Below are 26,142 nucleotides of genomic sequence, written 5' to 3'. Positions count from 1 at the left end.
AGTCAAATTAATCATTGTGGAATTCAAATTTGATCATATTATTCCCTGCCATCCTCCACTTTCCATGCCATTTCCTTCAGTGTATACTTTATATTTCTTAGCCTGGTGTACCAAACCCTTCATAAACTGGCTTCTGCTTTATCTCTCCAGTTTCACTTCTAATTACTCCCTACCTTGCATTCCAAGCTCCAACCACACAGAACCACTTGCAGTTTCCCAGAATAAGCTGAGCTCTTGCACTTCAGTGCATCTGTACATGCTGTTTACTCTGCCCAGAACGTCCATTCCCACTCTCACTAGTTTCCCTGCCTGGCTAAATTCTACTTGTCCTTTAGGTCACTTCCTCTTGGAAGTTTTTCTTGACCACCCAAGAATCTGTTATAGTACCCTCTGTGTATTCCCAAAGTATTTTGTGCATACATTTATCAAATAATTGTTTGTTTTGCTTATCTATTTCCCTCCCCTCTGCTCCCCTATCAATAGTTACTTCCTGGATAGCAAGAACTATTTTCTCATTCAGGGGTGTATCACCAGGCCCTAGCACAAACCCTGGCACAGATTAGTACTTAAAAAATATTTATTTAGTGAGTAAGTCAATAAATGAATAGATTCCATGGAGTCATGAAAATAGCATTGGTATGGAAGATAGAGACCTGAGATTTGTACCTATTTCTGCCACTTCCTGGATGGTTTTAGTTGAAATCATTTCGGTCTATTTGAATTGAACCAGATAGCTCTCAAGTTCCTTCCAGATCTATAATTTGTAAATATATAATATAGGGATAGTAAAAGTATACAAACTTACAGAGCTGACAAACCTTAAAGGACTGGCAAGGTAATTCTCGTATTAAAAAAATACTTTGAGGCCAGGTGCAGTGACTCATGCCTATAATCATAGCACTTTGGGAGGCCAAGGCAGGAGGGTCTTTTGAAGCCTGGAGTTTGAGACCAGCCTGGGCAACCTCATCTCTACAAAAAATGTTTTTAAATTAGCCAGGTGTGGTAGGGCACACCTGTAGTTTTAGCTACTTAGGAGGCTGAGGTGGGAGAACTGCTTGAGGCCAGGAGTTTGAGGCTTAGTGAGCTAAGCAACGATTGTGCCATTATACTCTAGCCTGGGCAACAGAGTGAGTCTCAATCTCTAAAAAAACAAAAACAAAAACAAACAAAAAAACACTTTGAAAAAAACATGCCAAATAAAATATAAATGAACTTTTATAGCAATATTTAAGTTCTTTCTACTTATAGCTTTTAAAACTATTTTTGTAGAATCAATTATTTTTATAAAAATCTTTAAAAATTACCTATTATAATCTCTGAAAAGTAGAGAATGTGAATTAAGTGATATTGGGTAATTTATTAGAGCCAGAAGCAAGGACAAAAGCAGAGTCAGAATTTGATTCAGAATTGACAGAATAGTCCACCTTTTGTAAAACAGTTGTATAATATCATAGAGCTAAGTCAGTAAAGAAAGCAGTGAACTAAAACAAACTATAGATAGATTAAAACAGTAAATACCATGTTTCCCCGAAAATAAGACCTATCCATAAAATAAGCCCCAGTAGGATTTCTAAGCATTTGCACAACATAAGCCCTACTCCAAAAATAAGACCTAGTGATGGGCGTGGCTACGCAGCGTATCTACACAACCCATGCATTTCAATGTGGGGTGGTAAAGAAGAGGAGCAGCCCTTCTCATCTGTCCCATTGTGACAGCTACTATCCCAGAGGTGACTGGAAAGGTGCAGGCAGCCCCACCAACGAGGTTGGCTCCCCGTCAGGTCCCGGCCATCCTGTGTGTGTTGCAACCTGAGGCTTTGAGGGGAAAATAACACATCCCCTGAAAATAAGCCCTAGGGTGTCTTCCTGAGGAAAAATAAATATAAGACCCTGTCTTATTTTTGGGGAAACATGGTACTGGCCAGGTGTGGTGGTTCAAGCCTGTAATCCTAGCTCTCTGGGAGGCTGATGCGGAAGGATTGCTTAAGGTCAGGAGTTCAAAACCAGCCTGAGCAAAAGGGAGACCCCTGTCTCTACTAAAAATAGAAAGAAATTAACTGGCCAACTAAAAATATTATAGAAAAAATTAGCCAGGAATGGTGGCACATGCCTGTAGTCCCAGCTACTTGGGAGGCTGAGGCAGTAGGATCACTTGAGCCCAGGAGTTTGAGGTTGATGTGAGCTAGGCTGAAGACACAGCACTCTAGCCTGGGCAACAGAGGAGACTCTATCTCAAAAAACAAAACAAAACAAAACAAAACAAAAACAGTAAATACTAAAGCTAAGGGGCAAGATGCCATCCTATTTTAGAATCACGTAATTATTGGCAGCTTTCATCTACCTTTGCCCTACCTTTAAGCAAGGTTATACCTAAGTAGTCCCCAAACATGCAAATTATACTATTCTTTAAAATATTTGGAAAAAAAAATATTTGGAAAAAGAATATCCTACAATTCTTTTTCAAAGTTGTCCCAGTCATATGATATTGATAACAGAATTTTTATTTACCTTAGCAATCATCTAGTTTCATCACCTTTATTTTATAGCTGAGGAAAGAGAGGACCAGAAAGTTTGTGATTTGCTCAAAGTTGCATAGCAAGATTGTGGTAGAGCCATAACTAAAAAGCCACTTTTTCTGATTTCCAGTTCCCTGCTCCAACTGTATCAAGAGGGATTATGACTTTCAGCACCTTTCCTATTTGACTCTCCGTGTCTCTTGGTAAGTTTTCAGTATGGTCCCTGGTTCCCCATCCAAGGCTTTATCTCTTAGTTCATAGACTGAACCAGTTCCAGCAATGGCCCCATATATCCAAGATTCTCATCCTTTCCTGGCTGTGGTAGGAAGAGTTCTAAGATGGTCTCCAAGATTCCTGTCCCTGGTGTATATGCCCTGGTAAGCCTTCCACTTTCATATGTGCAGAACTTATGGATGTGGTGAGATAGTTGATCCCTTGATAGGTTATATTATATCAAAGGGGATGGTCACCTTTGGTCATGCAGTGACAGGAAACTAATATACTAGCCTTACATCATTATATTTAGTGAGATAATGAAATACTATATGAATGTAGCTCCCTTAACTTCTCTCTCCACCTCTAAAATGCTGGGTGGTTTCCCATCTGCTTCTTCTATCCCGAGTTAGTGGGTGAAAGGTATCTCTTTCTCTTCAAAGTTATTGAAAGTACCTCTCTTGTATTTTTTTTCTGTCTCCTCTAAGTCCTTCCTCACAACCTACAAACATGTAAAGTCTCGCATTTGACAAAACCTTTCCATGGCTCCAACTCTCTTGAACTTTGGGGCTTCTTTCCTTTCTCTGTGTTCAGATCCGCTTGTCCCAGATCTGCCCTGCTGTGCCTAAAGAACACTGGGCTCATCTCTGCCCAGATCCATAATCAATAATGCCCAGCAGGTCTCAGTTCTTAGCTCAGTGAAATAAAATAAGAACAGCAAAATAGGGCACCATTGACATTGGTTCCAAGCTGGCTCTTGACCCAACATTTCCTCTACTTGCTTTATTGCCTTAACCCCTGGCTGCTTAGGCCTTCTAGTCTGGTTATATGACAGATTCATGCTCTGAGCTTTCAACTCTCCTCTAAGAAGTAGGTTGTCTTCTCTCTTCTGACATTATACTCATTCGGAGGCCTTTTTTTCCAACTTAGAAAGAATGACATAATGAACCCTCATATTCCCATTACCCAGCTTCAACAACCATCAACAAAAGCCCATGTTGGATTATTTTTAAAGCAAATGCCAGAACTTATATCATTTTGTTCATAAATAAACTATCTCACAAATGTCTTTTATTTTATAGTTGGTTTGTTTTCTTTGGATTCAAAACACTCCACATGTTGTATTTGGGTTGATATGTGTGATGGTTAATTTTATATGTCAACTCACTTGATCACTGGATGTCCAGATATTTGGTCAAACTTTACTCTGGGTGTTTTTTTCTTTCTTTTTTTGAACTAGTGTCTTGCTCTGTCACCTGGGCTAGAGTGCAGTGGCATCATCATAGCTCACTGCAACCTCAAACTCCCGGGCTCAAGTGACCCTCCTGCCTCAGCCTCCCAAGTAGCTGAGACTACAGTGCTCCACCATACCTGGGTAATACTCTGGGTGTTTCTGTGAGGGTGTTTAATGTTTCAATTGATTGAGTAGAGCAAATTGCTCTAATGTAAGTGGGCCTCATCCAATTAGTTGGAAGCTGCAATAGAAAAAAAAAGGTGGACCCTCCCCTGAATAAGAGAGAATTCTCAACTGCCTTCAGGCTGAGACATCAGTTTTTTTTTTTTTTTTTTGCCTTTGGACTCAAACTGAAACATTGGCTCTTTCTGGGTCTCAAGCTTCTGGCCTTCAGACTGGAATTACAGCAGCAGCTCTCCTGGTTCTCAGGCCTCCTGATTTGTCTTAGAACTACACAATCAGTTCTCCTGGATCTTCAGCTTACAGACTGCAGATCTTGGGATTCATTAGCCTCTATAATCTCCTGAGCCAACTTCTTATAATAAATCTGTCTCTCTTGTGCTATATATTGCTATATATATATATATACACACACACATATATATATACACACACACACACATATATATACACACACACACATATATGTAGACACACACACATCCTATTGGTTTTGCTTCTCTGGAAAACTCATATAGTATATCTCTTTAGTCTATTCTATTCTAATTTTTTTTGAGACAGAGTCTTACTCTGTTGCCCGGGCTAGAGTGCTGTGGTGTCATCCTAGCTCACAGCAACCTCAAACTCCTGGGCTCAAGCAATCCTTCTGTCTCAGCCTCCCGAGTAGCTGGGACTACAGGCATGCGCCATCATGCCTGGCTAATTTTTTCTATATATTTTTAGTTGGCCAATGAATTTCTTTCTATTTTTAGTAGAGACAGGGTCTTGCTCTTGCTCAGGCTGGTTTTAAACTCTTGACCTTGAGCGATCCTCCCGCCTCGATCTCCCAGAATGCTAGGATTACAGGCATGAGCCACCACGCCCGGCCTTTATTCTATTTTTAATAACAGCTTTATTGAGAAATAATTCACATACCACACAACTCACCCATTTAATGCACAATTCATAGTTTTTAGTATATTCAAAGTTGTAAAACCAACACAATTAACTTTTGAACATTTTCATCACTCCAAAAAGGAAACCCTATACCCATTAGTAGTCACTTCCCATTCCCCCCTCCTCTCAGCTCCTTAGAAACACTAATCTACTTTCTGTCTCTGTGGATCTATCTATTCTGGACATTTCATGTAAATGAAATCATACATTGTTTTCTTTTGCGAACGGTTTATTTCATTCAACATAATGTTTTCAAGGTCCATCCATATTGCAGCTTGTATCAGTACTTTATTTTTATTTCTGAATAATATCCCATTGTATCAATATACCATATTTTATTTATGCATTCATCAACTGATGGACATTTGGGTTGTTTCTACTTTTTGGTTATTGTGAATAATACTGTTATGAATACTGTTATCATACTGTATATTCATGTACAAGTTTTTGTATAGACATATGTCTTCATTTCTCTTGGGTATATATACCTAGAAGTAGAATTGCTGGGTTGTATGGTAACTCCTTGTTTAACCTTTTGAGGAACTGCCAGACTGTTTTCTAAAGTGGCGGTACCATTTTACATTCCCCTACCAGTAAAATATGAGGGTTCTAATTTCTCTACATCCTTAATGACTCCTATTAAAAATCTGTCCTTTTGATTCTAGTCATCCTGGTGGCTGTGAAGTAGTCTCTCACTGTGGTTTTGAACTGCATTTCCCTGATAGCTACTGACGTTGATCATCTTCTCATATGTATCTTGGCTGTGTATCTTCTTTGGAGAAATCTATTCAAATTGTTTGCCCATTTAAAAACTGGGTTATTTCTCTTTTTATTATTAAACCGTAAGAGTTCTTTATATAGTCTAGATAAAAGCCTCTTATCAGATAAATGATTTATAAAACTTTCTCCCATTCTGTGGGTGGTTTTCTCACCTTCTTAATAGTGTCCTTTGAAACATAAGAGCTTTAAATTTTGATAATGTTCAATTTACCTTTTGTTGCTTACATGCTTATTCTATTTATAATCTTTTTTATCCCTTGACATTTATTTCTTGAAGGAACCAGGTCATTAAGTCATGTAGAATTTCTCATCTTCTGAATTTTGCTGATTACAACCCAAGGATATTATTTAACATGTTCTTCCATCCCCTGTATTTGCATGAACTGATAATTAGCTCTAGAGGCCTGACCAGATTTAGCCTCAAAGTTCTGCCAGGAATATTTTACAGATGGTATTGTATACATCACATACATTTCCTATTGATGTGTCATTCTATATATCTCCTCTTTGCCTCATATGATAAGGCACATAGTGACTGGTTGACTCTTTGTGTATGTGTGTATGTATGTATGTGATACTAAGATTAATCGGTGGGTTCTGGTTTCATCAGCATGATCCAACCATTTAAAGTTTCCCAATAGGCTCATATCTAATAGTTTAGCAACTATAATCTTTGGATTAGTGCTATCCAACAGAACTTTCTATGATGATGGAAATACTCTACCTGTATACTGTCCAATTGGTAGCCTCTAGTCACCTATGGGTACTGAATACTTGAAATATGCCTAATATAAATGAAAACTGAACTTTAAATTTTATTTCATGAATGTAAGTGGTTACATGTGGCTAGTGGCTACTCTATTGCACTGTACAGGTTTAGCTTCATTTTTTCATCAGTTTGCATTTCTTAGCTGGAATTCTTTCAAAAGAATTTTACCTTAGCCTGAACAACACATTGTACTTTGTTTTGTCTCTATAAGAAAAAATAAAAAAAAATTTAGCCAGGTGTGGTGGCACATACCTGAAGTCTCAGCTACTCGGAAGGCTAAGGCAAGAGGATTGCTTGAGCCCAGAGTTCAGGGCTGCAGTGATCTATGATCCTGCCATTGTGTTCTAGCCTGGGCAAGAGAGTGAGACCCTGTCTCAAAATAAATAAAAAAATATATAAAAAAAAGAATTTTACCTCATCAAATATGATCACCTTGAAATATAGTTGTAATATTATGAAATATATATTTGGTTTTCATCCTGTTTCCTGGCATAAAACTCCTAAAATCCTTGGAATCACCAAAGTAATAAATGTCTTTTGGTATGCCAATGAGATGAGTGGTAGGTAGCTGGTGGCCCCTAGGTAACTTCAGGATAGGGCTGGTCACCAGAAAGACCAAGGCAGGATTAGAGAGTTGGGACTTTTCAGCCCCATCCTTTAACCTCCTGGGAGGTGAGAGGGACTGAAGGTTAAGCTGATTACCAACGAACGGTCAATGATTTAATCAATCATGCCTATGTAATGAAGTCTCCTTAAAAACCCAAAAGGACAGGCTTCAGGGAGCTTCCAGAAAGCTAAACATGTGAATGTTCCTGGAAGGTGGTGTGACTGAAGGCATGGAAGCTCTACGCCCCTTCTCACATGCTTTGCCTATGCATCTTTTCAACTGTATCCTTTGCAATATCCTCTATAATAAATTGGTAAATATAAGTGTTTCCCTGAGTTCTGCTCTAGGAAATTATTCAAATCCAAGGAGCGGATTATGGGAAACCTAATTTAGTAATTCAGTCAGAAGAACAGTTACAACAGCCTAGGGAATGCAACTGGAATGGGAAGGGGGGAGCAGTTTTGTGGGGCTGAGCCCTCAACCTGTGGGATCTGACGCTATCTCCAGGTAGATAGTGTCAGAATTGAATTGGAGGACATCTAGCTGATGTCCACTATAGAACTGACCACTTGCTTGATGTATCTGGGGGAAAAAATCCTACACATCTGGTGTCAGAAGCATGTTGTGAGGGTAAAGGAAAAATAGAGTGTTTTTTGCTACGTATTAAGAGAGGGTGTGAAAGACAGAGGACAAGGCCAGGCAAAAACATCCCTAGCTTAGATTTAGTGCTAACTCCTAGGCCTTAGTGTGGGGTGTGGTAAACCCACGTGTCATGCCCTAGTCCTCCCTTTGTCCGGGCCACACTCATATGGCCTTGCTAGAAGCTTCTAGGGAAAGGAGTTCCATGCTGTTCTTACTGTATAAAACCAGTAGTGCTTCATAAAAGCCCAACCACTCCCTCTGCCCCTCAAAATCCCCATAGAGAACATGCATTCCACCTGCAAAGCCAGAACTCTATCCTTCGATATAAAAACTCTACTCTTTTCTACGGTGTCGTTAGAACCTTGACCATGCTCTTCCATAATCCTCCTTAGTGCCATATTAAAGGGGGAAACCTGAGTTTGATATCAGTTAGAATGTAAAACTCATATGACTTACCCCATTTTTCTTTTTTTTTTTCCTGTCTTATTCCTAAGTCTTCTGCTTGAGACTTTAGTACACTTGTATGTCTAATAAGAAAACTGTTTTGAGGCTTTCTTACCTAAAATTCGTTGTTTTGGGCTATTCTGCCAAATTGCTTCTGGACCTGGGTAAGTAGTTTCTTCCCATCAGTGGGGAACTTGGGTCCTGAATCCAACCAGTCAATGGTTGGGCCTCCGATGCTCCCAGAGTTCCAGCCAGCCTTTCTGCAAGGTTAAACGTGAGGCTAAACTCTACCCAATTTTTACCATCTCATATAAAATAAACATTTTGGTGAAAAGTCAGTCTTTACCCAGTGATGAGAACTGATGCTATTGAGAAATTACATGTACTCAAACAGCTTCCTAAATTTTTTCTGTCTCAGCATGTAATATACTGTTTACTTACTTACCTCTTCAACCGGACTATAAACTCATTGAAGACAGAAATAATGTCTTATTTACCACTGTATCTCTAGGGTCTACTATTGTGGATATTTAATGAATATTAGTTGACTAAATAAAGGCCTGTATCAGGTAAGATTCTTTCAACTGCTCAGAAAACTCAACTCAAACTAGAAAAAAAAAAAAATCCAGCACATTATTAGTTTATGTAACTGCAAAGTCCAAGGTTTAATTCATATTATATGGGGCTCATCTTTTGTAAATATTTGCTCTCTTCCCTGCTATGTTTGACTTCACTCTCACATAGGCTTTCTTCACATAGAGTCCCCTAGTTATAGCAAATGCGATTTCCAATTCTGGTTGGGTCTAATTGTCTTGGCTTAATTCCCGTGTCTATCCCCATACTAGTCACAGAAGCCAAGGGAATGTGCTTCTCTTGCTTGGCCAGGCCTAGGTCAAATGCTCACGCTTTAAATGAGGCATCGGGAGGTGTGAGTTCCACAGAAGTACAGTGGATTGAGACCTGTGTGTGTGTGTGTGTGTGTGTGTGTGTGTGTGTGTGTAGGGGGTGGTGTGGGGAACATGGGTGCTAGTTGGCTAAAGCAATTCTACTTTCACTCCCATTGCCGAGTCCCATTTATTTCCCTGAGTTTGGACCCCTGTGGGGCAGGGATGCCAGGTCACACTGGACTTGGTCTGTGACTGCCAGCTCTTCCCCAGAGGTGGGGGCCACCCCTTTTGCTTGGAGTGTTCCCAAGAGTCTGAATACCCTGCCTACAGCTTGGTCCTGCTTGGCCTCTTCCTGCTCTAAATGGTTCCAGTGAGCTGCACAGTGCATGCAATGTCCTTTCAGACACTTTGGCAACTAGTGAGTCATGTATACAAAGAACTATTCAAAGCAAAATGTGGTTAGTTCTCTAACAGAGTAGTGAAAAGATGTTTGGAGAGCAGAGATAAAGGCATACAACATCTGGCAGGGAGTATGAGAGCAGACAACCATTCAGGGACTATCAAGAACCCAGGACAAGCTTAAGTATAGGATGAATAATGACAATAACAGTGATAATACCAATAGCTAATACATATAGTACTTACCATGAATAAGTTCTAAGAACTTTTTATGAATTAAGTCTGTAAATCTTCACAATACCTTTTTAAGTAGGTACAGTTATTTGCCCAATTTTAAAGATGAGGTTAAGTAACTTGTTCAAGGTCACATAGTAAGGAAGTGGCAAAACACCATTGGGTTCAAGTCATGGAGGGTCTTAAAAGTAGGTACAGTGGTAGCCTACAATTATAGTTCTTTGATAGCTGTTTCCTCTTTCCCAGTGGACTCAAACATTCTGACTATAGAACAGTGTCTAGTTCACCTTTGTATTTTTTAGAGCCCTCTACACTTAGGTAGAAGTTAAATATATGTCCTCTCCTAATAGACTATCTTTTCCACCAGAAAACAAGTATTTAAAAGCCGTGTGTCACTGAGGGTACGGTGGGTGGTGCGAGCCTGTAGTCCCAGCTACTCTGGAGGCTGAGGCAGGAGGATCAGGATTACTTCAGCCCAGGAGTTCTCCGCTGTAGTGTGCGATGACAGGGCCTGTGCATAGCCACTGCACTCCAGCCTGGGCGACACAGGGAGACCTTGTCTCTAAAAAAAAACAAATAAATAAAAGCAGTGTGTTATTGGAATGAGCACTGTTACACAAATAAACTAAGCCTTTCACAGAGGTTACAGTGGTAGACAGGAAGTTATGGATCTGACTAATAGAGGCTTTCACCTCTGACTCAGTGTGTGACTCTGGGCAAGTGACCTTAAGGCTCCAAGCTATAATTTTCCAATGGTAAAAGAGAGGAAAATAGGTATCCAACATACTCCACAAGGACACACTGAGAATATAATAATAACAATAAATAAACACACATATTAAATTCTTGCAATACTTAAGAGGAAAGGTAATACAAGAAACCAAAATATTTTCCTTAATTTTTCATAACTTCAGTAATCAGCAAATATGCATTAGAAGCCAAATAGTCTAGATACTATGGGATTACAATAGAATAAGACATGATCTCAGCTAGTCTCTATTTTATAGGATATTATGGGCAGTGGTTTCAGCGATAAACAGAGATTACTTAACAGAACATTAAAATGGCGAAGAACGTTAGAGTTCACCTGGAGAGATATATATATATATACATATATATATAAAATGATCCAAAAGGAGCAAGTAAAGGACTCATGAAGAGTATTATTAATATAAAAGCAACTGTCCTCAAAGAAAAGGCCTGGGCTCTGAGTTTGAACCTCACTGGAAGAGTTTAACGTCTGTGCTACTTGGGGCCAGTCAGGTAGCTTCTCTGAGCCAATTTCCTTCTCTCGAAAATGAAATAATAACACCCTACTTCAAAGTGTTATTGTGGTGGTGAAGAGCATGCGTGTAAAACTTTAATCCAGTGCCTGGCTAAGCACCACAAGTCAACTATTACTATTGTTACCTCTGCAAGAGAAAAGTCTTTTTGGCTGTTTTTCTGTAAAAAAAAAAACAAAAACAAAAAAACCATTGTTTCTCTCGTCAGGCCTCTCTAATGCTTCACGAGGTCGAAGCATTAGAGAAGGTGCTTTAAACTGCTCGGAATGAGCGCTGCAGGAACATGAACCCACTCATCCTTGGCGGCAAAGTCCATCTTCCACTTCCTTCTCTTCCTTTTCGGGAAAGCCAAGCTCCCCCCACGCATTTGGTTATCTTATTTTCTTGCCTCGCCAGGTCGCCGGCCTCTCTTCTGGCTTCTCGCCGCGACCTTTCTGTCGCGCGGGCCCTGCGGCAGCGAGGCGGCCAGCGCTGGCGTCCGGGGCCCTGCACGCTCCATTCTTCCCCTCAGCTCCAGCCGGCCGCGGCCGCCTTCCGAAGCCGGGGCTCCCGCCGGGATTGACGCACTGGGGGAGGAGCGGTTTCTCGGTGCGCGCCTCTAAGGAGCATTACGGCAGGGCTCGTTCCCGGCTCCGGCCGCCAGCCCCAGCCTCCCAGGTCCGGAGCCGGGACTGGCGGAGGCCGCGAGGGAGGGAGCGCGAGCGAGGAGGCACGCGCCCGCCGGTCCGCGCCCAGCCCGCCGCCTCAGCAGCCATGGCCGAGCGCCGCGCCTTCGCCCAGAAGATCAGCAGGTAAATCTCGGGCGTGGGGCGCGTCGCCGCAGCCAGAGGGAGAGCGGGAGAGTCCTCCCGGGCCGGGCCTAGGAGGCGGGTGGGTGTGGCGAGGCGGGCGCGGGGATCCTGCGGCCTGGCCCGCGGCTGGGCTGAGGGGCGGCGGGGGTTCGCGGTTAATGCGGGCGCCGCGGGGGCCTCGCGCCGCGCTCCAACCCCGGCCTTCGGCCCCCGCTGGCTGCTGAGCAGCGGCCGGGAGCGCAGGGGGCCGCGGACGGTGGCGCGCCCGCCTCTGCCGACTCCTCGGTGGCCCGGGCCTGGAGTTTCGCGGCGGTTTATGGAAGGGCGGGTGGAGGACCTCGTCGGCCGGTTCCCAAATTCTTTGTGTCCCCACCCCCGGGTTGGCTGGGGGCCGCCGCGGCGTTTCGCCCCCTTCCCTCTCTCCGCCCACCCCCTGTTTGCCCCCAGGAGGGTGCGGGGTCCGCCCTCCTCTCCACCCCAACAAAAGGAGCGGCGCGGTGGGCTCGGGGCGGGTGGGAGGCCGCCCCTCCTTCACGCCTCTCAGCCTTCCTGAGAAATCTGACAGCAACCCTCTTTGCACGCTGGGGCCCAGTTCAAAGTGGGCTTGTGCACCCAGGACTTAAAACGGATGGCCAAAATGAAAAGTTGAGAGCTGTGGTCTGCACCTTCTGTGTGCAGCTGCCGAATCCTTGACGAATTGTAGGCTGAAGCTTAATCTTAGCTGATCTTGGTGAATTTAACTGTGCGCCTGTGTTTCTTGCAGCACCAGAGGAAGATGGATGATAGTGTTCTTTATACATTGGCCCTTTCACTCGTATTTTAGGGGTCTGGAAGTAAGCAAGTGATCAAGGTTGAGGTTTCCGAGCATTTTACCTACTTGTGGTTGTTGGTTTCTCCCTCTGACCCTCCAAATAAAAATTGAATTACAGTGGAGGATTCTAATATTTCTAGAGTTTCTTTGTGCGATATACTTATATATAAGACAGTAGACATTTTTGGTTTTAATAAAACCATATTTCTGTGAATTATGATGTCCCAAGAAAGGAAATATTCAAATGAATTACTTTTTTTTGACAGTTGTATTTTTGTTGCTCTGAATCTTTTTAGTTTGCTGACATTTCTTAAAGATTTGTGGACTTCCCTTTAAAAAAGTCTTTTCTTAAGTGTCGACTTCCATAGTGTTACACTCTTTTATCAAGGAGACTGATATCTCCTTGATAAAAGCCTTGTGCTTTTTTTTCTTTGTAGCTTTAAAACTTATTTCATTTTCTCTTTCAGAGACAAAATGGCAAGTGCTTAAGAAAATAGGCTCTACTGTCACTCTGATATGGGTTCAAATTCTGACTGTTGTTTTCTAACTTGGAACATTGGCCAAGTTGTTGGGCCTAGTTTTATTTAGTTTTCCTCATCTGGAAAATAGGGATACTAATAGTATCCAGCCTATAGCGTTGTTGTGGACATTAAATGGCGCGATTTGTATAAAACACTTAGTATAGTGCATGGCTTATACTAGCTGTCATTGAACACTTGTAATAGTATATGGATTTGTGAGAGGAAATTATTTTTTTTTTGTAAAATAACTGGGTCTTATTTCTGATGGCAGTAATCTTCTAAAAAAAGTACACATTAGAGAGTTAGCCAAGAAATGTATACATGGTTCTCTATTAATGGAGTTTGTCATCAGATGGGACAGGACATACCACTAGAATAAAAGATAATCAGTTGTGCTCAACAACACAAAGTACAAACAAGGATAGCCTTGTAAAATTATAAAATTAAGTAAGGCAATGGGAATGAAGAGACATGCACTGATTGGAGAGACACTTAGGAGATAGACATGGTGGTGATCAGTGATTCATTGGGCACAGAAGGGGAGGAAGACTGAGGAGTCTGGCATGACATCCAGGTTTCTGACTTCGGCAACCAGGTAGATGATGGTGGCAGTCATTGGGATAAGGGAGTACAGGAGGAGGAAGGGGTTTGAGAGTGGAAGATGAAGTGGGATGGAGATGATGATTCAGTTTGGACATGTTGATTTTGAGGTGCTCATGAATCATTTAGAGAAAAATATCTATTAGGTTTTTGGTGCAAGTTTAAGATGCAGAAGAGGGATTGGGCTGGAGATCTATTATAAATTTGAGGGGCATCAGCAAGTAGATTGTATTTGATGCCAGGGGAGTTGATGAGATTGTCCAGAAAAAATGTGCAGACTTAAGTTGGAGAGAAAGCCAAGGATAGAACTGCTGTAAGTAATTAATTATTATCTGTTTATTGTGAATGAAAGGTACTTTCCTCCTTGTTAGTAAATATGATTGAATAATACTTCTGAATAAATTCTTATTCTGCTTCTTGTTTTTCTACTAGAGAAAGTATAACATATTTTGGAGGCGAACTTCCTGGGTTTGATACCCCAGCACTGCCCTCATTGAGTAAACTTGGGCAAATAACTTGACCCCATTTTCGCCTTATTTTCCCTGTCTATAAAATGAGGATAATATTAGGACTTACCTCATAGGGTTGTTGTGAGGATTAAATAAATGGATACTTTTTAAGTGCTTAGAACAGTGCTTTGTATGTTATAGTGCCTAGTATCAACTATTTTTTTTAAAATAGGGACAAGGTCTCACTTTGTTATCCAGGCTGGAGTGCAGTGGTATCATCATAGCTCACTGAAGCCTCAGATTCCTGGGCTCAATTGGTCCTCCCACCTCAGACTCCCAAGTAGCTAGGATTACAGGCATGCCCCACCACACCAGGCGAGTTTTTTAATTTAAAAAAAATTTTTAATTAATTATTTGGAGACAGAGTCTCACTGTGTTGCCCCAACTAGAGTGCAGTGGAATCATCATACATCACTGCAATCCCAAACTCCTGGGCTCAAGTGATCCTCTTTCCCCAGCCCCCTTAGTAGCTGGGACTACTACAGGTATGTGCTACCACGCCTGGCTGATTTTTCTTTTTTTTGTAGAGATGGGGTCTTGCTCTTGCTTAGACTGCTCTTGGACTCCTGAGCTCAATAATTTTCCTGCCTTGGTATCCCAGAGTGCTAGGATTACAGGCATCAGCTATTGCTCCTAGCCTTGTTTTTTAAATTTTTTTGTAGAAAAGGAGTCTTGCTGTGTTGCCCAGGCTGGTTTCGAACTCCTGGGCTCTCGGGATCATCCCACATCAGCCTCTCAAAGTGCTGGGATTACTGGCATGAGCCACTGTGCCTGGCCTCAACTATTTTTTAGTTATAATATGATGTGGCTTAGGACCATTGTTTGAAATGCTAATCCTTTCCTGTGCATATATGAAATTTGTTGCTCTGTGAAAGCCTATGGCTGTTTGAAGTCTTATTTCTTTTTAAAGCTTCAAGATTGTTCAGAAACGTTTACTTTAAAAAGAATTATAATGATCTCTTTTCTGGCTCAGTTTTTTTTGGCCCATTGCATTTAGTGCTGTTATTTTTTGAGGCTGTGGTTTGTTGATTTCTGAGGGTTCTTTATTCTTGTATCACTGATTATACCACTTACTTCAGCTAAGCTAATCATTGCAAAGCAGCATGTATATTTTGTCCTATTTTGTCTATATCAAATAATTGTCCTCTTTACTTATCTGCCCTCCCTGCTTTTTATTTATTTTTTTTTTTGAGACAGTGTCTCCCTGTGTTGTCTGGGCTAGAGTGCAGTGGCATCATCATAGCTTGCTGTAACCTTAAACCTTTTGGACTTAAGTGATCCTCCTGCCTCAGCCTCTTGACGAGCTGTGACTGCAGGTGTGCACCACCATGCTCAGCTTCTTTTCTTTCTTTCTTTTTCTTTTTCTTTTCCTTTCCTTTCATTTTCCTTTTTCCTTTCCTTTCCTTTCCTTTTTCCTTTCCTTTTCTTCTTTTCTTTGTTTTTTAGAGATGGGGGTCTTACTATGTTTCTCAGGCTGGTCTCAAAGCCTGGCCTCAAGTGATCCCCCAGCCTCTGTCTCCCAGAGTGCTGGGATTATAGGCATGAGTCACTGTGCCTGGCTTGCCCTCCCTGGTTTTTGAGGACAAGGCCCATGCATTTATAGAATGTTGATTGTTTGTAGATTAATGGTGTAGGATTTTGTTTAGATTACCTTGTCCTGTCACTTGATATTCAACATTAATGATGGACATTTGTGTACACTTAAAGCACTATTTATTCTTATATTCATAACCAGGAGAGACAGAAGAACATAGTACAGAATATAGAGGCCAGGCATGGTAGCTCACACCTATAATCCTAGCACTTTAAGAGGCTGAAGTGGGAAGATTGCTTGAGCCCAGGAGTTCGATACCAGCCCAGATAACATAGTGAGACCTCATTTCTACAAAAAAATTAAAAAAATTAGTTGGATGTGGTGGCATGTACCCATAGTCTCAGCTAATTGGAAGGCTGAGGCAGGAGGATTGCTTGAGTTCAGGAATTTGAGGTTGCAGTGAGCTATGATGATGCCACTGCATTCCAGCCAGGGCAACAGAGTGAGACCCTATCTGGAAAAGAAAAGAAAAAACGAATATAGTCTCTGGGTTCAGATTGCACAGGTTGAAATTCTGCCTCTATCACATAATAGCTGTGTAATTCTGAGCAGTTGATCTAACTTTTCTGTCTTGGTTTCTTCATCAGAAAAATGGAGTTAATAGCCTCAATAAAGTTAATGTGTGGATTAAACGACCTAATACATCTGAAATAGTTAGAACTGTGCCTGGCACATAAATATTCAAAAAATGTTAGTTACTGGTTTTATTATTCCTATATTATTTACTTTTTATTATTATTACCATTTTCCAGATGAGGAATTGAGGTCTAGAAAGAATGATATTATTTGCCTAAAATGGGATTCAAACCCTGTCCTCTGATTTCAAATCTAATATTCTTTTTATTTGGCTATATTTTCTTTTTGCGAAGCATTTTCTGTGATAATTTCAGGTTTCCTAACAGTGCCACTGTTAGCATCCCAAAAGTTGTGTTTGCTTTCTTAGTCTTTTGTTAATTGGGTATCACTTTGCTGCCTAAGATGCATAACTTAATTAAGGTCTTTATTTCTGAGGAAAAATCTTACATGAGTGGGATTTCCTGGATATAGGCTTATTTAACACATCAGTTGTTTTCAGTCTTGTATCTGTTAGTAATTTGGCCAGATATGCCCACTACTTCAGTGCTATCTTTTTCATTTCTTTGGACATGTATACTTCCCTGGTCTTTCATTGTACTCATCTCACTAATTCTTCTTCTTCTTTTTCTTTTTTTAATAGAGACAGGGTTTTGCTCCGTTACCCAAGCTGGAATTACTGGGCTCAAGGGATCCTCCCACCTCAGCCTTCCAAGTAGCTGGGATTACAGGTGCAAGCCACCACGCCCAGCTAATTTTCTTGTTTTGTTTTGTAGAGATGGGGTGTCACTGTGTTGCCAGCTGGTCTTAAACTCCTGGCCTCAAGTGGTCCACCCACTTCAGCCTCCCAAAGTGCTGGATTGTAGGTGTGAGCCACCATCCCCGGTCCTCATCTCACTAATTCTTTTATTTTTGTTTTATTTTTTACTTCAGCATATTGCAGGGGTACAAATGTTTAGGTTACATATATTGCCTCTTTGTCCCACCAGAGTCAGAGCTTCAAGTGTGTCCATCCCCCATACGGTGCACACCACACCCATTAGGTGTGAATATACCCATCTCTTCCTCCCCTGTCCCACCTGCCTGACACCCAGTGCATGTTACTACTATATGTGCATATAAGTGTTGATCAGTTAATACCAATTTGATGGTGAGTACATGGTGGTACTTGTTTTTCTATTCTTGTGATATTTCACGTCTCACTAATTCTTAATGCAGAATATCTAACCTACTTCTTGCTCCGAGTTGCGGAGTAGTATTGGTGGAAGACTAGAATAGTTCAGACTTGACCTTTATATCTATCTTCTCATTTGATGTTAGGGTTTGAGAGAGGTTTACTCTAAATCATTTCTCTTACTTAACATTTTTGTTTCTCTACCTCATCTATTACTGAAAAGTTTGAGACTAGCATGAGTCCTCTTTTTTGTTGTTGCTTTTTTGTTTTGTTTTGTTTCTTTTTTTTTGTGGAGACAAGGTCTCTGTCACCCAGACTGAAGTGTGTAATGCAGTGGCACTATCACAGCTCACTGCAGCCTTGAACTCCTGGGTCAAGCAGTCTTCCCGCCTTGGCCTCCCAAAGTGCTGGGAATACAGGCATGAGCCACTGTGCCCGTCTGAGTCTTTCATTTTAAGTTTAGCATACTACTGTCTCAGTATGTTATTTAACCATCTTGCCCTTGAACCTGAATGGTCTCTTGTCCCTATAGTTTACCCATTTTATTTTACTTCGAAATCTATACCTTGCCACCTCCCTCAGTACTTTAATCTCGTAATTTTTTCTTTTCTTTCTAACATCTTCAATCTATTCCTTTTTATGGACCTTCCTCTTAAACCGTAAGACTTATTTTGCCTTTCTCATTGTAAAACAAAGAAAAATTCAGTCTTCTGGCGTTTCTAGCTGCCAACCAATCATTCCTTTTTCTTCTCTAGTCACATGTCTCCCATGTGTGTGGTATAGTCATGACTACTTCCTGCTTGTTTTCCTCATCATTAATCCTTGGGTTGTATGGATGTGCTTCCTGTATGTGTACTTGAATTAGAACTCTTGAGGGTTAGAAACCTTTGACTTTTTTTTCCCCCTTATCACTGATTTCATGAGCTACTTTCTAAAACATTTATGTCCTGCCCGCCCCCCCTTCCTATGTTTATACTGCTTTTCAGAGCTCATTTTTGGCAGGTCTAGGACTTGACTTTTTATCTCCCATGCTTAGCACAGAGTCTTGTGGATACAGGACACATAGCAAGTGTTTGAACGAATGCCACCTTGCCATCATGGAGCATCTTTCATTACTTCTAGATGACTGCAACAGAATCATAGCTGATTTGTCTTTCCCTCCTCTAATTCAAATGTTTTGCACATTAAGTCTCCCTGCCAGCTTTCATGGTGACATTTTTTTTGTTCAGTAATGTTTAGTGGGTTCTTATAGTGTTAGATCTAAACTCTTTCTTGCATTTTTAGGGTTACTTGTAATCTGGTCCTCTCATTGACTTCTCTAGTTTACATGTTGTCCTCTCGTCAGTCTGGTGTTTTCACTGTACCCCTATAAATGCTATCCTCATTTCCATCTCTGTAATTGTTCTGCTGGTTTTTCCTTTGTGATATATCCTTCCTCTTCTTTTCTAAATCTTCCCCATTCTTTAGACTACTCCAATTCACTATCCTGACTTTTGGGAAAACCATTTCCATGCTTTTCTTTAATCTTACCATTTATGAATGCATTCCTAAGCAATATAGATTTTTCTGTTTTTGAAGTTATTTCGATGGAATCATATTGTATGTTTGTATGCTTTTCTGTCTTTGCATAAAATTTTATTTGTGAGATTCATTCGTATTATTGTGAGTTATTGAAGTTCATTCATTTTCATTACTTTAAAGTATTTCCTTGTAAAATAAATATAGCACAATTTATTCATTCTATAGTAAATGAACATTTGGATTGTTCCCACTTTTTTGACTGTTAGAAACAATGTTCCTATGAACATTTCCTGTACATATATTCCGGTACACATATACATAAGTTTTTCTATGGTATACTCAAGTGTGGAATATTTTGACTGCTCTTAGCACTTTGAATTTCCAGGTAGATTTTTAGAACCTACCAAAAACAAGAACAAAACAAAAAACCGCAAAGCCCTCTTTGAATTTGATTGGTATAGCATTAGATCTATACATCAATTTGGGTATAGCCTTACAAATGATGGCCTTACAATATTGAGTTTCCAATCTATGACCCATGGTGTATCTGTCCATTTATGTAGGTCTTCTTTATATTGTACATTGAAATTTTATAATTTTTTCTATAAGGTTCTTGCATATCTTTTGTTAGATTTATTTCTAGGTCTATAACAATGTTATATCCAATTGTACCTTGCTAAATTCTTGTTCATTCTAAAAATGTATCTGGGTATTCCTTTGTATTTTCTGTGTAGACAACTATATGATCTAAGAATCATGATTTTTTGTTTCTTCCTTTCCAATCCTTGTAACTGATTTATTTTTTGTCTTGCTCTGCAGACTATTATCTTGCATTACTCTGCAAATTATTACTATTTCTATTCAACATTGCAGTAATATTGAACATCTTTGTTTTATTTATGATCTCAAAGGGAAAATATTTTGTTTTCACTGTTAAGCCTAATGATTACTGAGGGTTATCTGTAGATATTCTTTTAGTCTGGATTTGCTAGAAAACAGAGCATGAGATATGAATTAAGAATTGATGCTTTATTTGGGGAGCACAGTCCCTGGGCATCAGGAATGAGGGAAAAGGAAAATGAGACAGAGAAAGATGGGAAACAATATAAGGTGATACCTTATCTCTCTGGCCACTGCTTCACAAAGAACTGGAGAGAGATTGTTTGGCAGGTATGCTTCCTTGGCCACATAGGATATCTCTGGATGGAGGAATAGTTCCTCAGATCAGTAGATGGGAGTCTGGAAAAAGAGGGAATTTATCTGCCTGATTTTTCCTACATTCCAGTTAATTCAATCTCTTTGGTTCAATTCTGCCCCCTTTACTTTGTCATTGCATCATTTGGACCCATTTGGCAACCACTCTGAGTGTCTTACTACTTTTTCCAGTGGCTTTTTACATAGGGGATTGTTTTTGTTGTTAAGTGACAAAAAACCAAATCTGATTAATTTGCACACACACAAAAGTGTTGACTCTTATAACTGAGTACATCAGGTCCAGGGATATAGATGATGTCAGCAGGCCTCTTATCTTCATGTCTTGGATAGATTTTTTACAAAATGGTTACAATGTGATTTGACAGCCTCAGGCTCAAATTCTGTCAGTTTAGTTCTGCCAGGAAAGATCCAGGGACTCAATTATTGGTTTGGCTTCAGTTACATGTCCTTCCTTGGAAAAATTACCATGTTTAGAGACATGGGAGAGTCTAGCTAGTCCTGGCTCACATGCTCTTCTCTATGGCTTGAGGGAGAGATGTGATGGTGTTAGCCCCACTGAAATTGCAAGGAATAAGTTCCTTACCAAAAAGAAGGAGTTTTTAACCTAAAGAAGGAAGATAAGAATGTTGGTCACACCAAAACAACTGATGTCTTTAAAATAGTCATTTTAGATTGTTCCACATTCATATAATTATTTAAATATATGGCAGTATAGCCAGCTATCCAACCTGTTATTTAAATGGAACTGGTGAAATACAAAGAAAACCATTATACCTTGATGCTAGCTAGCTGTGGTTTCTCTGTCCCTTAACTTTTTCAGATTTAGCTCAGACCTTAGTGCCCACTCATAGCCCTCCCAAGGATGTCTTCTTGGTTTTTAATTTTGTTTTTGGCTTTCTTATCCTTTCTGTACTCTTGCATTATCACGAGCTGTTCCTGGTTTGCCCTGTGACACCAAAAAACTGAACTAACTCCTTCACTTGTATCAACCATTTAATGATTTTCATAATCTTTGCCTAAGATATAGTTATTGTAGTTTGGGGTCTCAGGGTGCAAAACTTTCTCAGTAACTCCACTGCAGCTCTCCTCTTTTTCCTGTCATCATCATTCTTTCTCTAATAAACTGTTTTTCCTCCCCTTATCTTCATAGAGCAGTTCCAACCATACCTGGACTCTTTAAAAAAAAAGTGTATTGAGGTGTTGTTTATATACCGTAAAACTCATTCATTGTCAGTGTGCATTTTAAATGAATTTTAGCATATTTGTTGTTTTGAAACTATCATCCACAATTTCCATCATCTTAAAAAATCTCTTGTGCTAGTTTACAGTCATTCCCTATTTTCACCCCAAGCCCCAGGCAACCAGTAATCTACTTTCCATCCATCTGTCTCTCTCAATTATTTGTCTTTTCTGAACATTTCACATAAATGGAATTATACAATGTGTGGCTTTTTGTATCTGGCTTCTTTAGTTAGCATATATTTTCATGGTTCGTCCATATTTTAGCATATATCAGTATTTCACTCCTTTTTATGGCTGAATAATATTCTATTGTATGTAGCACATTTTATTTATCTACTCTTCAATTGATGGACATTTAGATTGTTTCTACCTTTTGACTATTGTGAATGGTGCTGATACGAACCTTCACGTACAGCTTTTGTTTGAATGCTTTTTGTCAATTCTTTTGGATATATACATATCTACGAGTGGAATTGCTAGGTCATATAGTAATTTTATGTTTACCTTTATGAGGAACTGCCAAGTTGTTCCACAGTGACTGTACCATTTTACGTTCCCACCAGCAGCGTATGAGGGTTCTAATTTCTCTACACCCTGGTTAACACTTAACATTGTCCTTTTTTTGATTATAGACATTTTAGTGAGTATGAATTGGCATTTCATACTGGTTTTGATTTGCATTTCCCTAATAATGACTAGTGATATTTTTTGTGAGCTTATTAGTCATTTACGTATTTTCTTTGGTGAATTATCGAAATCTTTTGCTCATTTTTAAATGGGATAATTTATCTTGTTTTTGAGTTGTAAGAGTTCTTTATATGTTCTGGATGTAAGTCCTTTATTAGATGTATGATTTACAAATATTTTCTTTCTGTCTGGCTTGTCTTTTCATTTTCTTAGTGGTGACGTTTGAAGCACAAAGTTTTTTAAGTTTGATGAAGTCTAGTTCATCAGATTTTTCTTTTATGCATCATGATTTTGTTGTTGTAGCTAAGACTCTTTACCTAGTCCAGGGTCATGAAGATTTTCTTCTAAAAATTTTATAGTTTTAGTTCTTGCATTTAAGTTTATGATCCATTTTGCTTTAATTTTTGTGCATGGTTTGAGATACAGGTCTAAATTTATCTTTTGCATGTGGATATTCAATTGTTGAAACACTCTTTGTTGACAAGATTATCTTTGTCCAATTGAATTGCCTGGCATCATTGTCAAAAATCTGTTGACCTGAGTTTGAAGAATGTTTTAAAAAAAAAAAAAAATTGTTGACCATAAATATTAGAGTTTATTTCTTGACTCTAAGTTCTGTTTCATTGATTGGTATGTCTGTTCTTACACCATTACCACACTGTTCTGATTACCTTTGCTTTAAAGAAAATTTTAAAATTCATTAAGTGTGAGTCATCCAACCTTTTACTTCCTTTTCAAAATTGTTTTGGCTATTCTGGAGTTTTATATTTCCATATACATTTTAGGATTGATATCAATTTAAAGTTTGCTAGTTTCTGCAAAAATCCTTTTGGGATTTTGATAGAGGTTGCATAGAATCTGTAGATCAATTTCATGAGAATTGCCCTCTGAACAATATCAAATCTTCTAATCCATGAAATGGAATGTCTCTTCATTTATTTAGATCTTATTTATTTCTCTCAGCAATGTTTTGAAGTCTTCAGTGTACAGGTCTTTTACTTCCCTTGTTAAATTTATTTCTAAATTTCTTACTGTTTTTGATGTTATGAATGGAATTCAATTCATTTTGATTTGTTCATTGATAGTATACAGAAATACAGTTGATTTTTGAATATTGAACTTATATATCCTTTGGTCTTACTGAACTAATTTTTCTAATAGTTTTCTTTGTGGATTCTTTAGCATTTTCTGTGCACAGAATAATTTTGTTTATGAGTAAAGATGATTGTATTTCTTCCTTTCCAATCTAAATGCTTTTAATTTCTTTTCTTTCTCCTATCACACTGTTAAAACTTCCAGTACAGTGTTGAATAGAAATGGTGAGAACAGACCTCCTGATCTAAGGAGGAAAGCATTCAAACTTTCACCATTATGTATGATGTTTTTGTAGGCAGATGCTACAGGAAAGGGAAGGAGGGTACAAAGATTTGAGAAGTATTTAAGAGTTAGAATAAACAGGATTTAGTAAGTAATTATATACAATTTATACCAGGATATAGTTTGTACATTTGTGGGTAAGAAGATTCTGGCTTTATTTTTATGAAGTAGGGTGGGATTTAAGATAAATTTATCTCCTTTTGGGAGGATTAACTTTCTAGAGTAGAGTTTTTTTTTCCCTCTGTTTTTAATTGCCAATTTCAGATCAGTGTTAATATTTATAAATGCTAAATTTTTGAATTCTTTTTTTCTGTAGTTATAATTTAATATATTCCAAGAAATAGGGAACAATATTATTACCATGTTTTAGTTGATGAAATAGCGATATAGCAAAATGCCGTAGATCACAGCAAAAATATATTTTATAGCTGATTTGTTCAAATCATGATCCAGTAATAACTATACATTGCATTTGATTATATCTAAGTCTCTTTTTTCCCCCCTCTCTATTTATAGACTTTGTCTTTTATTTTAGTCTTAAGGCTTTTTTAATGCTGAAACTTAGCCCACTGCCCTTATTTCCTCCCACCCCTACCCGCAGCCCCTGGCAACCACTGGACTTTTTACTGTCTTCCATAGTTTTGCCTTTTCCAGAATGTCATATATTTGGAATTACAGAGTATGTAGCTTTTTCAGATTAGCTTCTTTCCTTCAGCAGTATTCTTTTAAGGTTCCTCCATGTCTTTTCATGGCTTGTAGCTCATTTCTTTTTATCACTGAATAATCCATTGTATAGATGAAAGTTAGTTTGTTTTTATGTTCATCCATTGAAGGACAGCTTGATTGCTTCCAAGTTTTGAAAGTTATCAATAATGAATGAGCCTCTTAAAACACAAATATGATCTAAAGTACCTCAAGGCACCTATAAAAAAATTGAGCAATTGAGTATCTTGAGCCTTAAAGGATGTCTTTTGTTTCTACATACAAAATTTCTAATTGTGTAGTTGGCTCATAATAATGCCCAATAAATTTGTGTGGAATGATTGAATAAGAAAGAAGGAAGAAGTTATTGAAGAGAAGTAGGGAAATGATTATATCCCAAATCTGGATAATATTTGGAAAATGAGATTGTTTTGAAACTCACCTGGAAATTCTAATGGGGATCAAGATGTTCAGGGCTCTGGATTAAACCATTAGCTTGAAAATACTCCAGAGTTTTTTCTTCCTAGTTCTTATCATATGTTGATTTGTTTATAAAATATTTTAGAATTAACTTTATATCTTTAAGGCATATATAATAAATTTTAATATATATTTTTATAGCTTCCAGCTTTATTGAGCTTTTTAGACCTTCCAACTTTATCATAGGCCAAAGTATGTTTCCTAAAGTGCCATGTAAAACAACCATCTCATGTAAGTTGGTTGTCATTCTTGTACTCTATATGAGCATTATAAAGAAATTGTAGGCCGGGCGCGGTGGCTCACACCTGTAATCCTAGCTCTCTGGGAGACCGAGGCGGGCGGATTGCTCAAGGTCAGGAGTTCAAAACCAGCCTGAGCAAGAGCGGGACCCCGTCTCTACTATAAATAGAAAGAAATTAATTGGCCAACTGATATATATAAAATTAGCCGGGCATGGTGGCACATGCCTGTAGTCCCAGCTACTCGGGAGGCTGAGGCAGTAGGATTGCTTGAGCTCAGGAGTTTGAGGTTGCTGTGAGCTAGGCTGATGCCATGGCACTCACTCTAGCCTGGACGACAAAGCAAGACTCAGTCTCAAAAAAAAAAAAAAAAAAAAAGAGAAATTGTAATGTAATTATAAGCTAGAAAAGTATTTCCTGAAATATGTTATGAATTTATAGGCTTACTGACATATTGAGATTTTGTTGTTCTTTAAATGAATCTTTAATATACTTAGTTTCCCTCCATTTTAAACTAGGTTTTAAAAAAATATTATATATAATATATTTGCTTTCTTTGTTATAGAACTGTGGCAGCTGAAGTTAGGAAGCAGATCTCTGGACAATATAGTGGTTCTCCTCAGCTACTCAAAAACCTCAACATTGTTGGCAATATATCCCATCACACCACAGTAAGTAGGATATTTCAAAATATAGTATGTTATTGGTATATTACTGACTAGGTCATGAAAAAATAGTGGAAGGATAAGAGCTAAAAGATTGAGTTCTATCACTAGTCTCAACCTTACTTGTTGCTACCTCACTCTTGAAACCTGAATTGGGAAAGAGTGTTAGGAATAGTGTTACAGAAGTGTTGGTTTCCCTTCAAAAAGATAAACAAAATTGATAAACCACTAGCTAGACTGACTAAGAGGAGAAGAAAGAACATCCAAATGCACACAATTCAGAAATGAAAAAGGAGACATTACAACTGATACTACAG

General features: G+C 39.1%; 1 protein-coding gene across 8 annotated transcripts in view; it reads left to right on the top strand.

The window, feature by feature from the left end:
* Positions 1-11,766: 11,766 nt before the first annotated feature.
* The window catches only part of DOCK7 (dedicator of cytokinesis 7), a 203,895-nt gene continuing 189,519 nt past the window's right edge, over positions 11,767-26,142 (top strand). For all 8 annotated transcript variants that reach the window (XM_012767100.2, XM_012767098.2, XM_075998923.1 and 5 more), the window contains exons 1-2: positions 11,767-11,915; positions 25,726-25,831. In XM_012767100.2, coding sequence (XP_012622554.2) covers positions 11,878-11,915; positions 25,726-25,831 — 144 coding nt within the window. In that variant the 5' untranslated portion in view covers positions 11,767-11,877. The remainder of the gene's footprint in view (positions 11,916-25,725; positions 25,832-26,142) is intronic.

Source organism: Microcebus murinus, chromosome 2 (genome assembly GCF_040939455.1).
Source record: "Microcebus murinus isolate Inina chromosome 2, M.murinus_Inina_mat1.0, whole genome shotgun sequence".
NCBI classification, from domain to species: domain Eukaryota; kingdom Metazoa; phylum Chordata; class Mammalia; order Primates; family Cheirogaleidae; genus Microcebus; species Microcebus murinus.
This window is presented reverse-complemented; position numbering and strand designations above follow the sequence as displayed.